Source organism: Propithecus coquereli, unplaced genomic scaffold, assembly GCF_000956105.1.
Source record: "Propithecus coquereli isolate 6110/MARCELLA unplaced genomic scaffold, Pcoq_1.0 Scaffold18, whole genome shotgun sequence".
NCBI lineage: Eukaryota > Metazoa > Chordata > Mammalia > Primates > Indriidae > Propithecus > Propithecus coquereli.
The window spans coordinates 6,732,586-6,748,442 of record NW_012142745.1 but is presented as its reverse complement, the minus strand read 5'-3'; the positions used below and the strand labels follow the sequence as shown (position 1 = coordinate 6,748,442).

The window sequence follows — 15,857 nt, the reverse complement described above, 5'->3', positions numbered from 1 at the left end:
TTTTGTAGCAAGGCTTGCCATCATGGACCCCAGCCTCTTCATGTTTTCCAAAAAAAAAAAAAAATCATGTGCAAAATATTTTGAGTTCGCTAACTCTCCTGAAGGATTAAAGCGTTCAGTAAATTCCTGGCATGCACTGCGCAGCTATTCATTGATTTACTCCAATCCCTACCCTAGTTTCATTCCCTCCCCAAAGCCCATGGCAGCATTAAGCCTCTCTCCACTACACATGGTTCTCTGAAAAATATAAGCCACTTTTTTTGAACAGCAGCTCTGATGTCTTCTCTTACTCGGCTCCACTAGCCTACCTGCCTTTCTTATCCCCCTGGTATTAAGGTGAACATGTTTTCTCCATCTTGTTACAAAGGTAAAGTTGCAAAGACATCCTTGTATTAGTCTCGGATTATATGTGTGCGTGTTCTTTAAGATAGAATCCCAGAAGTCATTCTTGGATCCAGATGAAAAAATGTCAACTTACTTATTCCACAATATTTATTGAGTGCCTACTATTTGCTCTTTATAGACATTAAACTTATAATACAGGTGTTTTAAATCCCTGACTGGTGAAAATTTAAAATCCACAGGCTTTATCTATTCAACTCTTAGGTAATGAGTACTACAGATGTGGTGATATTCTAAAGGCTTAACAAATACTACTTCATTTAATCCTATGAGGGAGCTATTACTAAGCCATTTTACAGATGGAGAAATTATGGCATGGGGATTTTAATTACCATGTCCAAAGTTCTTAGTCCATAAGTGACAATGCCAGAACTGGAAACCCCGGAATTCTGGTTCCACTGTGCATGTGACCCTTGCTGTTGCATCTTAACATAGAAAACCTGTAATCACACTCTCCCTTAAACTTTGGACTTTCCCATAATAAGGCTGGATAGTCTAGGTTATGTTTTAATTAGACCATACTTCTATTCTGGAGAAATATCTAGGCTGGTAATTCAATCATATAATTTTTCAATGATACATACTTCAGATGCTAATTTTCTTTAGTGTCATTTCTTTACCCATTTGATTTTGAATTATAACAATGAAAATAATTCAGCTCTCCATAATGGATTACTGTGTTCTTGAAATTAAAATCTCTAGTGAAGACATGGGCAATCTGCATGTTTCAAACCAGTTGAATGGCCCTTGGCATTCCGGGACTATCACAGAGATGGCAGTTTCACCACCCTTGGGCACAGATACCATGTTGGTGTGCCGTGAGAAGTTATGGAATCAGTAGAGAAGAAAGCATTTGTTTTTGCGGCAGGAGCCCATTCTTCTACCGTGAAGTTGATTTGGAGGAGAGCTGTGGATTTGGGAAACTAGATCAAACAAATCTCTTCATACTATCCAAGAATAGGGCCTCTTACCACTGCAGTACACCACCAGCCCTGATGCATAATAACAGGTACTGGGGGTGCCTTTTCCCATGCAAAATGACTTTAGAATAGCTAATGAAATTCATTAGTCATTTGAGAGAGAGTAAGAGTAAAAAGCACTATAAAAATCCAATCCAATTCAGGGTAATCTTGGCACCTACCTTATCCCTGTTGGTGCATTTCCAAAAGAAACAGGCACATTAAATTCAGGAGGGACAACCCAGCGCTTGTTAAAGCTGTAAATCAATGCTGCTACATTCCCAGTTTCACTCAACATCTCTACACAGAGCGGCAGTAAGAAATTCACTGATCCCTCCATCCTTGTATATGTCTGTCTCTTTGCCCAAAGCACTGAGCATGCAGCTCCCTTGCTCTGGAGAGAACTACTGGTTGTATAGCCTGGATTGTCCCCATCGTAGATGCATAAAGCATCTGTGACAAACTTGGCCAAATCCCAGGCTCTGTGTGCTATGGAATATATCATTCCTATTACTTTTTAAGCTTTATATCCACAAAATTATGATACATTGAATATCTTGAATGTTACACATTGATTAACAAATTACCTGGAAAGATCAAACTTCACCAATCTATTCCCCTAGAGGCCAAAACTTAGTAAATTATATGAAGCAGATCTGCTGGGTTTTGCAGTCCCATATCGAAATAATCTCGGTGCAATATTCTAAACAGGGAAGACCTAATAAATATCATTCATTAATTTGCTGTTATGTCATAGCCTGAAATGAATACATAAAATGTGTCTTCCCAGAGATGTTTACAGGCTCTCAATTTTATTGGGTATATCGAGGAGATCTTAGGATTTAGTTTCTCTATGGTTTTATTAACAACCCATGACTGGGGAGCTCTGATTTGCCTGTTGTACTCATTTAGATGGGATTAATTTTAGGTAGCATTTGGACCCTAGTGAAAGATCTTTGAAAGATTTTCTGGTCTCTAGCTTCTTAATTAATGATCAAGTTTGGGACTAATGGGAGATAAAATTTAAAAGATAGTGAGAACCGGATTGTAGAAGCCCTCTTAAAACCTCCTTATGTCATTTGCCTTCAAACCTATGAATTGCAACACACTAAAGTGACACTCCCATGCTTCTGCTCACCATGGTGTGAGGAAGGGAAAGAAAAGTTAGTAGCTACATCAGGGTCTGTTGCTATGAGTACTGAAGAGCATTGTATACTCAAGCTAAAGAAATTTTAGGTATGTAAACAACCAACCAACTCTACGGTAGAGCTGGTGATATAAATGTGTGATTCTGCAGGGTAAGAGAGAGGTAGTGGATAAAAATGGCTGAGGCCTGTAGCTGAACTGGAGTGAAATCCCACTACTTAAAGACATTCAAAGCAAATTAAAAAATAAAGTAAAAGTTGGTGCCAAACCAAACATCTGGAGCCTGCAGTTGCCTTTTGAACTATCAATTTGTAATCCTTGGAATTAACTTTTGTCTGAAAAATAAGGAATTGAAACTTAAAATACATCTAAGTAGAATAATAAGATCAAAAGGTGGGGATTCTAGAAAGCCTTTTTTTTTTAATTACATAAGTCACGCCATAGTGTCTCTGTATCTTCTACCTCAAAATATTTAATATTTCATAGCTCTTTCACTAAATAGATTATGTTGGTCAACTAAATTTCTTCTTTTGTCCAAATATTGTGTGGAGTCTGTATTTTTATTTGCTAAATCTAGCCACCTGAAGGGGCTTCCAGAGAAAACATTCACCTTACATTGCCCTTGGCTTACCCTTAGCATTGCCCTCAGCATTTGTGAAATGAAGGTTTTTTTTGCTCTTTCTTTTTCATTTTCTTTTTTAATGCAGAAAGTGCATGGAGAGCCTCATATTTTGTTTTGTTTTATTTTTTATATTTGGAAAATCATCAAAACAAATATTGACTGTTACTTCAAGGAGCCCATTAGCAATTATTTAAATGTCAATGAAAGTTTCTAGGGCTTTATGAGCAGAGATCTTCCAAAGAAAGCCTTAGGAATCCAAGCTAAGTCTGTGTGCTCTGCAGAATGAGGAGGAGCGGCGTGGAGGGAGGGGGGACAGGTGTTGAGGGGTTGGAGGGAAAGTGTCTGTTGTCATTGATGTGAAAAAGAAATCTTTTTCTGCACCTAGGAGAACACTTTAGCATCCAGATTTCATGGTGCTCACACATGCTTCTGGGAGCCCAAAACTAACCCGGAGGACCACCGCTTTTCATTTAGGTGCAGAAATCCTTCATCAAAAGGGCTACAGGTCTCAGACTGTGTCCTTGGTTTTCTGTTTTGTTTGTTGTCTTCAGGGGGAGTGTCCATTTTTCTCACCTTATAAGTTCTGTACAGTTTGGGCCAAACACATTAACCATATTTATGAATGGGGTTCATACGGGAGAATGCTTCTTTCTCTAGCGTTTATTTTTTTGTCAGTATGGGAGGCTTCTTGGAGGGGAGTGCATTTCCTCTTGGCTTTAGGATTTTAATGCAGTATTGATATCTGGCTATTTTGTCATACTTGTCCATTTTCCCTACTTTGGGTACATAATAATGTGTTGTTCAGTTCTATTTGAAAATGATCTAGCTTCTCTCAGTAGAGCCAAAGAGGCTCAAAGCCAAGAAATTAATCCTGACACAGGATCCATGCTTCAGTGACAATTAAGACAGCCTGTGATACTTTGATTGCTAGTAAGATGCCAACATTTTAAAACTGACCCACACAGAACGCACAAGGAAGTATCTAATTCAGCAAAAATGGTGGTGATCATCATAGCACTATAAGCAAGTAAGCAGAGGTCTTTCTTCATGTTGCCAAAGATAAAGGTAAAGATAAGGCTGGTCCCAAACTCCTGGCCTCAAATGATCCTTCCACCCTGGCCTCCCAAAGTGCTGAGATTACAGGTGTGAGCCACTGTGTCCAGCTGACAAAGATGAAGATTATATAAATATCTATTCTGTGGATGTGATAGGGCTGGATATTATGAGCCCTGAGGACTCAATATGAACAGCTTGAATTTCTGGGGGAGATGTCAGGTATTTCAGGATCTTCTCAAATTGTTTCAGATCTAGAAATAATAGTTATGTAGCTTTGCCCTAACTTCCTGGAGTCTCTGTGACTGCATTGGAAGGATTGTACAATGTCAAAGCCTCTGTGATAACTAAGAAATGAAGTCCAACCAGGCATGGAGAAGAAGGGAGATGGTACCTGCAGGTGGTTAATATCATGTTTTCTTTTTCTACAGCAGGAAAAGCCTAGGCTTCTCGATCCTTTGGATTATGAAACTGTCATTGAAGAACTTGAAAAGACCTATCGGAATGATCCTCTTCAAGATCTCCTGTTCTTCCCCAGTGACGACTTTTCAGTAAGTCTTCTTGTCTCACGCCACCTAAATTCATGAGGACCACGAACTGGGTCTCTGTCTTTCCCCATAGATTCAGGGAGTTCAGCCCTCTTCCCGTGGCCACCCAGCATCACAGTATCTGCAGTGGGAGTCCACATCCGGCAGTAGAAAGTACCCATGGGCCTCCTCATGTTGGAAGATTGGAGGCTCAATGACGCAGTAGCCACTGGGACAGAGGTGGCACAGGATGCTGCCTGGAGCTCGTGCTCATGTCCCCACTGATGTCCCACTTTCTAACCACCACCTCACCTGGACTCACAGAGCACTTCCTCCCTCAGGTCGTTTCTAAGTAAAAGCTTCCAAGCAACTGAAACCAACCAATGGCAAAGACAGGAATCTATTGGCACAAAAGATGCAATTCTTAAAAATCACCCTTAATCTTGATTTGGCTTTATGAAGGAGATGTTGAAGTTTGGGGCAAAGAAAGGTAGGCAAAGACATCCTCATGGAAGGATTTATAGTCTGAGATATGTCCGCTTTAGGACAATGCATACCACCACATAGATTGTTCCTAAGGGCAGTAGAGAAAATAAATAAAAAGGAAATGCCTTTTGGAGACAAGCACAATAAAGTTATGGATGGTGAGCACCTACATGTCCCAGACATTCGATTCTGCTATTTGTGGTCATCTTAAACATTTTTAAGTCATTAGTAAATGTCTAACTATGCAAACAGAGATCTCAGTGGGCACTTGATAAACTTTGCTGTTTTTGTCTCCTAAAAGAAAGATAGTCTTAGACATCACAAACTTCAGCATCTTAAAGCAGGTGGGAAGGCAGCTCAGGGGTAACCCCACAAAACAGCTAGTGTCTATGAAAACATCTGTCATGGAGTGTGGGCTTCTGTTCCCACACTTTCTTCAAACAGCCTCAAACTTTGGTGTTCTCTCTCACTGTTGGGGAAAATCTGGCTTCTGGCTTCTAAAGGATTAATTTTTTTTTACCTTCCTCCATGGATTCATGAAAAAGAAGAATGTACAAGTTAGTAATTTTCTGTTCCAAGTATGAAAAATAATGGAAGAAAGGAGAGAGATTTGTAAATAGGAAAAAAGAAACTCTTCCAATCTGTTTTTTTTAAAATTTTTAAATGGCTTCTCCTTTAGTGTTGGCACATTTCGAGAGAGGCTTATCTCACACAGAAATCTCATTTCCGTAGTTGGACCAGCCACTAGGGCTTGAACTGCAAGCCTAAAGTTGAATCACTTTTTTTTTTAAATTCCACATCCTCATTTTCATTTTTCAGACTGAAGGTAAACCTGACAAACAGCCCCTTTCTGCCAAACAACACCAAAAATCATGAAACCTGGAGCATCTTTCCTTCTAGCTCTGTCATTCAGAAATATGTCAAATTCTACTCAAAAGCCTCATATCTCAAAAAGAGAGTGGAGGAATGTAGATGAGATGTAATATTTGCACGTAATTCGAATTTATTCTTTGGCATCTTTCTGTGCTCATTTAAGTTGAGGACTGTCTCTGATTACTCTTTGGCCTTGGCCATCCTTGATGGTGTAACGGAGTGTATAATAACATACTCTTTATTTTCCCAGTGTGAACATTCCAAGAAATACACTGAGCTATTTTATTCTGTGCCTGCTTAAAACCCTCTGTGGCTCCCCGTTGCCTTCCAAATGAAGTGCAAACACCTTAGCATGGTGCAAGGCCTTCTCCAAAATTGGTCCTTGCTCATTTCTCAAGGCTGTGGTCTTCCCTTCCCCCACCCCAGCCCCATCATACAGAGTCACCCTCATTCCCAACTGGGGTGAAATACTAGCACAGTTCTAAACATACCATTCTCAAACATACCCCAAACTATTTCCTTCCTTTACTCATTCGACAAATATGTAAATAATACCAAGTGTTGGACATTGTTCTGTCACACAGCAGTGACTAGACACAAATTATCTCTTGGTGAGAGGAGTCAGGGAAAAAAAATAAGTAAACTAATTAATTAGCAAGATAATTCAGATAAAGACCAGCTCTATGAAGAAAAGAAAACAGAACAGCGCGATAGAAACTGACTAAGGGAAGAGAGCTACCCTTGGGCTGGGAGGACAAGGATAACCCCTCCGAGGAGGCAACATTTGAGCTGAGTTCAGAATTCTCAAGGAGGAACAGCCATGCCAGAAACCAAGGAAGGTGTGTTTCAGGCTGAAGGAAGAGTTGGTAGAAAGGCCCTGAAGAGCTCTGAGATTGGAGATTGGTGTGGCTGGTCAAGATAAGGCATTTGTATCTTATTCTCAACGCAAGTGGCAAGGGGAAGTCATTGGAGTTTTTCAAGAAGGGGATCAAATGACCTGGCATGTATTATTAGAAGCTCATCTGGCCGCTGTGTGGAGAACATATGACAGGGCACAGAGGAAGCAGGGAGGCCAGTTGGGAGAGTAGCTTCCAATTAGTTGATGCTCAGGGATATTTGATGCCGCCTAATCCTTATTATCACAAAATGTCATGTCCCACAAATGGTTAAATTTTAATTTGCATTAAGCAACTGACAAACAAAAGGGTAGTACTGAATATTATTTCTACATAAAATTGCCAGTTTTTGAATAATATTCAGATAGATTGCTCTACCTCTTTCCTGTTCTACAGAGTATGGCTTGGCAAACTTCAGCACGTGAGTGCCTGCTGTCTATTTTTGTATGTTCCATGAGCTAAGAATTTTTTTTATGTTTTTAAATAGTTGAAGGAAAAAAATAAATGTATGAAACATATGAAAATTATATGAAGTTCAAATTTTAATATTTATAAATAAAGTTTTATTTGAACACTGACACGCATTCATTTACCTATTGCCAATGGCTGCTTTCATGATACAAAGGCGGAGTTGCAACAAGGTTGCAGGAGTTGCAACAGAGACATGCACCCCTAAGTACTCTTTGACCTTTTATAGAAAAAGCTGGCCAATCCCTGCTATACAGTATAGCTACATTTGTTTTGTTTTTGTGTTTTTTTCTCACCCTCTTTATGGAGCATAAATAACGCTTCTTTAAATGTCCTCTGACTCTTTTTGTTCCATCCACAGCCTACGTCACATTTTAGGGGTATTGCTCACCAACAGCAAACTTCTGTGCACCTGGGAAGTGCATCATTTCCTTAGCTCCTCCTCGAGCAGTGGGTGAGGATCCTCTGGGGTGTATGTGGACAGTCTGGACTCAGCCAGCGGGAAGTGGTAGTAGAATGACCGCTCCAATCCCAAGGCATGGCAGGATGGAAGGAGGGCAGCAGCTCCAAACTCCCCACCTCCCTCCAAATGTCATTAATCCAGTTCCTGCCCTGCAGATTGGAGAATCCATCCCACTTCTATGTTTTCACGTTACCAAGCGCCCACGCTTGCAGCAGACATGATTCATTACTTGGTTTGTTTAATCAATATTTATTCAGCACCCACAAGGTGCTGAATATAGAACAGCACTTCCTAGACCCATGAGACTGACAAGAAAAGCAAAAGCCCTGTGTTTAAGGAGCTAGTGCCCGTATATGGATGAGAAAGCCAGTTGATTAAGAATCCTTATGGTTCAGAAATATCAAGAAACAAGGGGCATCATCTGGTACTTGGTACACTGAAAAGATGATGTATTTGCCGAGGCATTATTGCTGCATTGCGAACATAGACGTTAAGTTTTTCCGTATTCACTCTGCTGGCCTCCATCATACTCTTTTGCCTGGACCCCCAGAAGTGGCCTTTTACCTGCTCTCCCTGTCTTCTCCTACACCCTGCTCTGATTCATTGACATACAGTATCCAAAGGAAGCGTTTAGAAAGACAAATCGGGTAATGCCACACCCCTGGTTATAACTTCTTGGCAGCTTCCTGTTGCCTGGAGAGTCAGAGCCAGCTCCTCCCCATCTCTGTCATCTGGCTCCTGGCAATCCCTGAGCCCCTCATCTGCTAGCCCTGTTTCCTTTGGTCACTGCACAGACACCCAGCGTTCCTTCTGTTCCTTAAATTGCCATGCTTATCCCCTCGATAGGGCCTTTCTGCTCTCTGTACAACTGGTTCTTGTTTTCCCTTCACGACTCAGTTCAAATGTCAGCTCTTCAAAGAAGCATCTCAACTTCCAACCTGCATTGCCCCACACCCACCCTGAGCTACTTTATCCCATCACCCTGCCTGCTTCTCTCCATAGCTCTTGTCACCACTGGGAAAGGTCTCAGTTTGCTTTCTCACTCCTCTGTCACTTGTTTCTTGCCTCCAGCAGGACAGGGATGTCCTCTGTCTTGATCATTGTGAGAGTCCCAGCAACGAAAGCAGCACTTGACACAAAGCAGATGGAAAATAAATATTTATTTCATGAATTGTCTTTTGGAAACATGTAGGTTATTATATTAGGATATAACTCTGATCCTTTGAGCATCTTGAGGAACCACAAGGCCATTCTCAAATGAAATTCTCGAGAATAAAGAGAATGAAGTAATTGGCTTTGCTTGATGAGGAGGAAAATGGTTGTTAGTATGATACTTTCCTCTTTGACACAGCTCAACATATCACTTGATAAATAGCGCTAAGAACATGATTCCTTTTTATAGAGGCTCCTTCCTTCTAATACAGTGCCTGGTACATAGCTGATGTCAACAAAGGTTATCTTCCTCCATCTAACACTTTATTTATTCACCAATTTATTCACTTGCTTTCTGTTACTAGGCAATGGAGGAATCAGTTCATATCTGTATTTCAAGTACCCAACACGATGTCTGGTTCATGGGCACTCAATAGAAATTGTTGAACCCTGAGTTAAAATAGTCTTCTTCCAAGTTAAGGAACTGAAGCTGAAGCATTTGCCTGTATCTTAGTACACCAGGTAGAGACTGCGCCTCCTGGCGCGTGGGTTCTGGGACTAAACAGTACGAACTTCCGCACTACTGTGTCATGGTGATTTGCTGGGAATAAGCAGCAGAGATGCTTTTAGTAACCCATTCATTGTAAAAACATATACTATTAAGGCTTCAAAAATAGTATTTGCTACTCTTATTCTTCTCATCCTTCTTTTTGAAGCTGGTGGTAAGACCGAAAAATAAAGAACTTAGTCACCAAAGTGTGTGACTCAGTAAAGTAGGCAAAGAAAGAGAGGAGAGGAAGCAAGGGCCGAAAAGAACAGTTTCAAGGACACACTGAATCACTGTCGAATGGTTCACGTAAGTGGAGGCTGATGCAAAATAACAGAACAAAAGGTGAGAAAGCCAGAAATGAGTTTCTTGCTGAGCAAAAGATGTAAAATCCTGAGGTGGAATCATTTCTAGGGGTAGAAAACCTTAAATAAGAAAATTCTGATGTATGAAAGCTGGAAATACTGCACACTGCGTAGGAGTGTATTTCACGTGTATTTCAATACTGCCCACACCACCAAAACTCCTCTACTTAAACTTACCTTCAGGGACCACTTGGTGATCTAAGCTGCATATATCAAGGTACCAATATGAACAAGACGCAGCCCTTACACCTGAACAGTTAGACTTTCAACACTGGGCAGTGTTATTTTCAAAGTCAAAGGTCTATGTCACACAACGGAAATCACCTGTCAAAAGAGTGACATTATCTTCTCAAATTCCATCTTCCTATCAGCAGGTCACAATTAGTGTCCCAGAGCACGCCAGTGCACCCTGCAGTTTTCATTGGCTTACTATTAAAATTGAGTGAATGGTGGATTTCATAATATACCGATGGCTTATTCTTTTCATAGCGTGTCTCTAGCTATAAAAAGCAGCTGGTGTATGGGGACTTCCAGAATAAACCACATGGGTCATTCTAGGAGAGGAAGCAGAAAGACTAATATATTTTAAATTGCAAAGCAGAAAGGTCATAAGTTTTCTTTTTTTTTTTTTTTTCTGAGACACAGCTTAACATTTTAGAGGAATCTCAACCTCTTTTTAATTCGTGGCCGCTGAGCCTAAAAAGCAAACTGTAAATGGCTCATAATGTTAATGCAAGAACAACGGAATCACAGTGGGAAAGCTAAGTAATAGTCTTTGTGGAATTAGATTCTTTCTGAGTTATAATATTCCTCTCATTTACAAGCTAATGAAGTTAAGATTTGGAAAGGCTCTTGTTCCAGGATGTAGAGCAATCGTGAGGACAGAAATCAAACGTAAGCACCTTGACTTTTGCTGTTAGTGCCTGCCTAAATGGCATGCTTTTGGCCAGATGCTTTGAGGTGCACAACAAGTTAGGGGCGATATTAATATTAACTCCCTGAATCCCACAGGGAATGAAGCTATTAGAAGGTTAGCACTGTAGGGAAGCAGTTCTATTTGCCTACTTCATTTCGGTAAACATACGGGAAGACTCTGTTCTGCATGTGATTGTACGAGAAATGTATGTCCACACACAGACTTGTACACGCATGTTCACAGAAGCATTATTCGTAATGCCCCCAAACTGGAAACAACCTAAATGTCCATCAACTGATGAATACATTTTGTTTATCCATATCCATACAATGAAATATTATTATTCAGCCGTAAAAAGGAATGAAATATTGACACATGCTACAACTTGGATCAACCTTGAATACATTGTGCTAAGTGAAAGAAGCCAGTCACAAAAGACCACATATGGTATGATTCTATTTATATGAAATGTTCAGAATAGGCAAATCCATAGAGACAGAAAGCAGATTAGCGATTGCCAGAGGTTGGGGAGAAGGCAAGTGGGAAGTGACTGCTAGTGGATATGGGGTTTCTTTTGGGGGTGATGAAAATATCCTAAAATTAAATAGTGGTGACAGTTGTACAATTCTGTAAACATGCTCAGAACCACTGAATTCTACTTTTAAAAAAAGGTATTTTATGGTATGCTGATTATATTTCGGTTACACTGTTATTCAGGTTGTTCTGTGCATTAGGGTTCCTATAGGTGGCCAGAGGAAGGATACAAATGAATCATAAAAATACATGTCTGCTTTCGAGTTCTTTATTATTTAAAAGGAAGAAACAAAACATACCAAAGGAACAATAAGGAATGTGGCAAAACTTATTTCATTAATTGTTATATTTTATTCCCAAAGCAGATCTAGTGCGGCTTGCTTATGAACGACAAAACACACGTGTAAAATGACTGGCTGAATTCAGCAGCAGCATAGCTTTTGGGTCTAAATATTTACAGCTAAGCTCCAGACTTCATGTATGATACACATAGTAAGTGATAGAGTTCAGGGAAGATAAAATGTATTTTGGAGGAATTAGAGATTTTCAAAAGAAGGTAGCCCCTATATGAAACCTGAGATTTGGAAAGAATGAGGAAGGAAGAGGATTTTCTGAGAGGCAGAGGAGGCTGGGCAAAGACCATTGCAGGAATGAGCCCATCATGGTAGGGGCCTTTCTTGCATAGCGAGCTCAGCCCGCCGCCTCTGAGTCCTTGCCGAGGGGAGGTTCTGACGCAGTAAGTGTCTTTATATTATTGGAGCACTTTGTTTTTATTAATGCTCACATATTTCCATATGTAGGCTGTTTTGTCCTCCCCTCCTTTGAGGAAGTGAGAAACATTTTGGAGCCTGAAAAATGAGTCACAGACAAAAAAGTGAAATGACTTGCTCAGTAGTTTGTCAGTCCAAGAGTAAAACACCTTGAACAACTTCTTATGCACTTATATATTTACTATACTTACATATTCTTAATTATATTTAAGTATACTTAAATACTATAATGCTAAGTCTCCATGCTTGAATTGGTTGGATGATGGCTACTATCCAGTTATGGACAACTGTTCGTTATTTGTGCATTTCCCAATCAGCTTAACTCCAGCAAAACAAGAAGGGCCTTCTCTTTAAAGTACAATGATGGTACTAAAGTGATATTCTCTTTAATACTAAACTATTAAAAAAAAAAGATAAAATCACAGCAATAATATTCTTCCAAATGTGGTAAAAAGTGCTTCTCAAGCAACTAATTTAATATAAGTATCTTCTCTAACGGAATAAAAGGCAATATCAGTGTCTGAGAAATTTAGGTGAAGATTACTTTCCAACGTGTGCTGAGGTTGGAATTGATCATAAGTGTTAGTTAATCGTTCCTCTTGTGAGGCTTGTTGACTTCTCAGCTTGGATTGATCGATTACTTTAAACATCATCATTTTGTCCTCCTTTTTGAGCAGCTGGAACCTACAATACTGACAGAGGAAGCTTTTCTCAGCCCAGGGTAGGAAAAGCAGCCCTTTTATTCAGGCTTTGACAGTGGTCTTTAGACAATTGAGAAATGGCCCCAATGTGCTTGGAATGAGTCTTCTGTAGCTAGTGTAACTGGCAGAACGGGGGCTGCACCAAAACCACAAAGCCTTCCTACTGCAGGGTAGAAAGAGCCAGAAGGTGACAGGGCCACAGTCGAAGATGTCTGGATATAAAGGACCTGAAATTACAAACATGGGCCTCCATGCATCACTTCATGACAGTTTTTATTTCCAAATGCCTGAACTCCTGACAATAGGCTCCTTATAAAACCCTACCACCGAAAGAGGAGTTCAGCTGGGTTCCAGTGCAGTCTCAGATCCGTTTCATGCTATTGAGCTGTACTAATTGTAGACCAAGGGTTTATAAAAGAGAACAGGAAGTCTCTTGTGGCCAAGGCAATTTGTAGTGGTCTGAAAACATCTAATTCTCAGAAAAGAAATTCTTTGTAACCACATGAATACCCTTACCAAATATGATTCTTTATAGTTTTCTTCTTATTTGATCAATTTATTTTTGCTTCAGTGGAGGCATATTAAAGAGTTTTTTAAAATGAATTGGAGCGCCACAATTTTTAAAGTTCAAACTTGAGGAAGCCTTCTGTTTTTTTCAGACAAATGCTCCAGTATTATAACAAAATACAATTAAGGCACACATTATACATGTATTCCTTTTCTTGTACCTTGGGTACTCTGTGAAAGATAATTAGATGTGCAATAACTGCACATGTTGTAAAATCATGTTTCAGATTTATCACATGGTTCCATGAGCATGATTCAGGCCCGGTTGTATTATTTGGTAAAGAGTCAACATCATTTCATAATAACTAGAGATCACAAGGAATCACTCATAGGCATTGGGCACACCGTTAGGCAGCTTTTATTACCCCACCTGAATAAATTCCCAGTCTCATGTATTACACATGAGCATTAGCTTGTGTATTTTGGGGTCTATCTTTGCCATATGACTTTACTAATCCAGCAGCCATGTCACTATTATTGAAAACCTGAACCCATGTTCCAGGAATTTAACCATTAAAACAAAAAAAGCTTCTTGAATCAGCTAAGTATTCACTTTATTTTATTATGCCACTGAGCAGTGATCTTAGTGGGACAATCAGTTTACATAGATGGAGAAAGGAGTGGTTGCTTCACATGTCAAGTATGATAGACCCAACTTAGATCTTATTATTTAAATTTTGCTTTATTATAAGCTTTATTTTGAGCCATGTTACCCTAGTCTCCATTAAACTTAAAAGTATTTTAGAACATGTATTTTTTTTTTAAAAAAAAAGGCAAGAAAATAATGGAGGACTCAAAGTGGACAATGAGAAAGAGGAATTTCTTGAATCTTTTTTTGTATAAAAATTTTATTAAATAATGGCCATAATATAGAAAATTTTTGAATTAGAGAAAAAATTCTGATATTTCCAGTAGATTATAATATGTAATATTCCCTGAGAAGCAAGCAAGTAACACCATATACTTGTGAGTTATCTGTCCAAAGAGGAAACAAAGTCACCCCAGGTAACTAAAATCTATCAATAATCCCCAAAGCTCAATTTAGGTGTCATTCTTAATCTTCTATCCTAAACTTTCAATAGCATTTATTTACTGTTTCTTTTCTAACAGAGTAACATAAAAGAAGCAACTTGAAGGAGGAATTTGAAAAGGAATTAAAAATGTAAACTGTAAATAACAAGATCTAAATTGGCTCTACCATACTTTACATGGGAAGCGACCACTTCCTGTCCCATCTATGTGTCTGTACTTGCTCCCTGTATCTGTACGTGGTTTGAATTGGTAGCCGGAGCTCTTCCAAACTCTGTTGATACAGCTGCAGTCAAATCCTAGGGCAAATACATGGCCCAGGGTGTTCAATCTATGCTATGTTTTAGGATGAGCATTTATCTTTACCATATGATGTATCTACAACATTTTTTTCTCATTATTTTTATCCTCTAATGTTATTAGATCCGCATGACGTTCTTCCTCTTTCACAGTGTCCAAACCCCATGCTTCCCCATATGAATGTGCACGCACACGCGTGCACTCACACCGACACACTCATACATCACACCCTTTCACACATGCACATACACATGCTGACACACTACACACATGCACCACACACACTCACACCCCACACACTCATCACACAGACACCCTCATACACTGCACCCAGTCACACGTGCTCACGTGTACCACACACACCACACACACACTCATATATGCTCCCACACACTGTTCACACATCCTCATCCCAAACACATTTGTATATACTCACATTCAGTAAATTCAACAAAGAATCTTTTAAGTGCTGAAGTTATAGCAGTGACTAAAACAGACAAAATGTCTTGCCCTCGTGGAGCTTACATGAGGAGTGAAGAAAAGGAGGATTTGAAGAAAATAAGAGTCTAGGATTGGAAGCGAGGAATGCTGGGAGGGATGCTGCCTTGGTGGCAGAGCTGGCAGTGGCGGCTGTGGACACAGAAGACTAACTCCCTCGACCTTCTCCTACCCATCTTCTCCAAAACTAAGGATCGGTTTTAAGATTATCAACTGTTCCAACAACTAGCCTAGAAAAATGCCTTTTATCTAAACCAGTTTAATTTAGTGCTTTAGAAACCCTGATGAATCATTTGTGATTTAGGGGATGTGCAACATACAAGATCTCAACCGTTGGTACCGTGGATGTTGCAGATTCGTCTCCTTAGCATCCCTATAGCCACCAAGATGTACAGACTAAGGGAAATGCTGTTTTAGAGCATTTCATACTCCCCAGCTTCATAGGACTGCAGGCATGTAAAGAAGAAATAACCTATGAAATTCTGTTTTAGATGTTTTAAGAGATACTTTACATATTTGTTTATGTATATTTATTTAATAGATTGTGTATCATGGAAGTTGAAAAATATTTTGCTTATTTCAA

General features: G+C 39.6%; 1 protein-coding gene across 1 annotated transcript in view; it reads left to right on the top strand.

The window, feature by feature from the left end:
- Window positions 1-15,857, top strand: part of DOCK10 (dedicator of cytokinesis 10) — a 347,252-nt gene that overhangs the window by 131,632 nt on the left and 199,763 nt on the right. Inside the window, 1 exon segment of the mRNA XM_012642470.1 lies at window positions 4,614-4,733. Within this exon segment, the coding sequence (XP_012497924.1) occupies window positions 4,614-4,733 (120 nt within the window).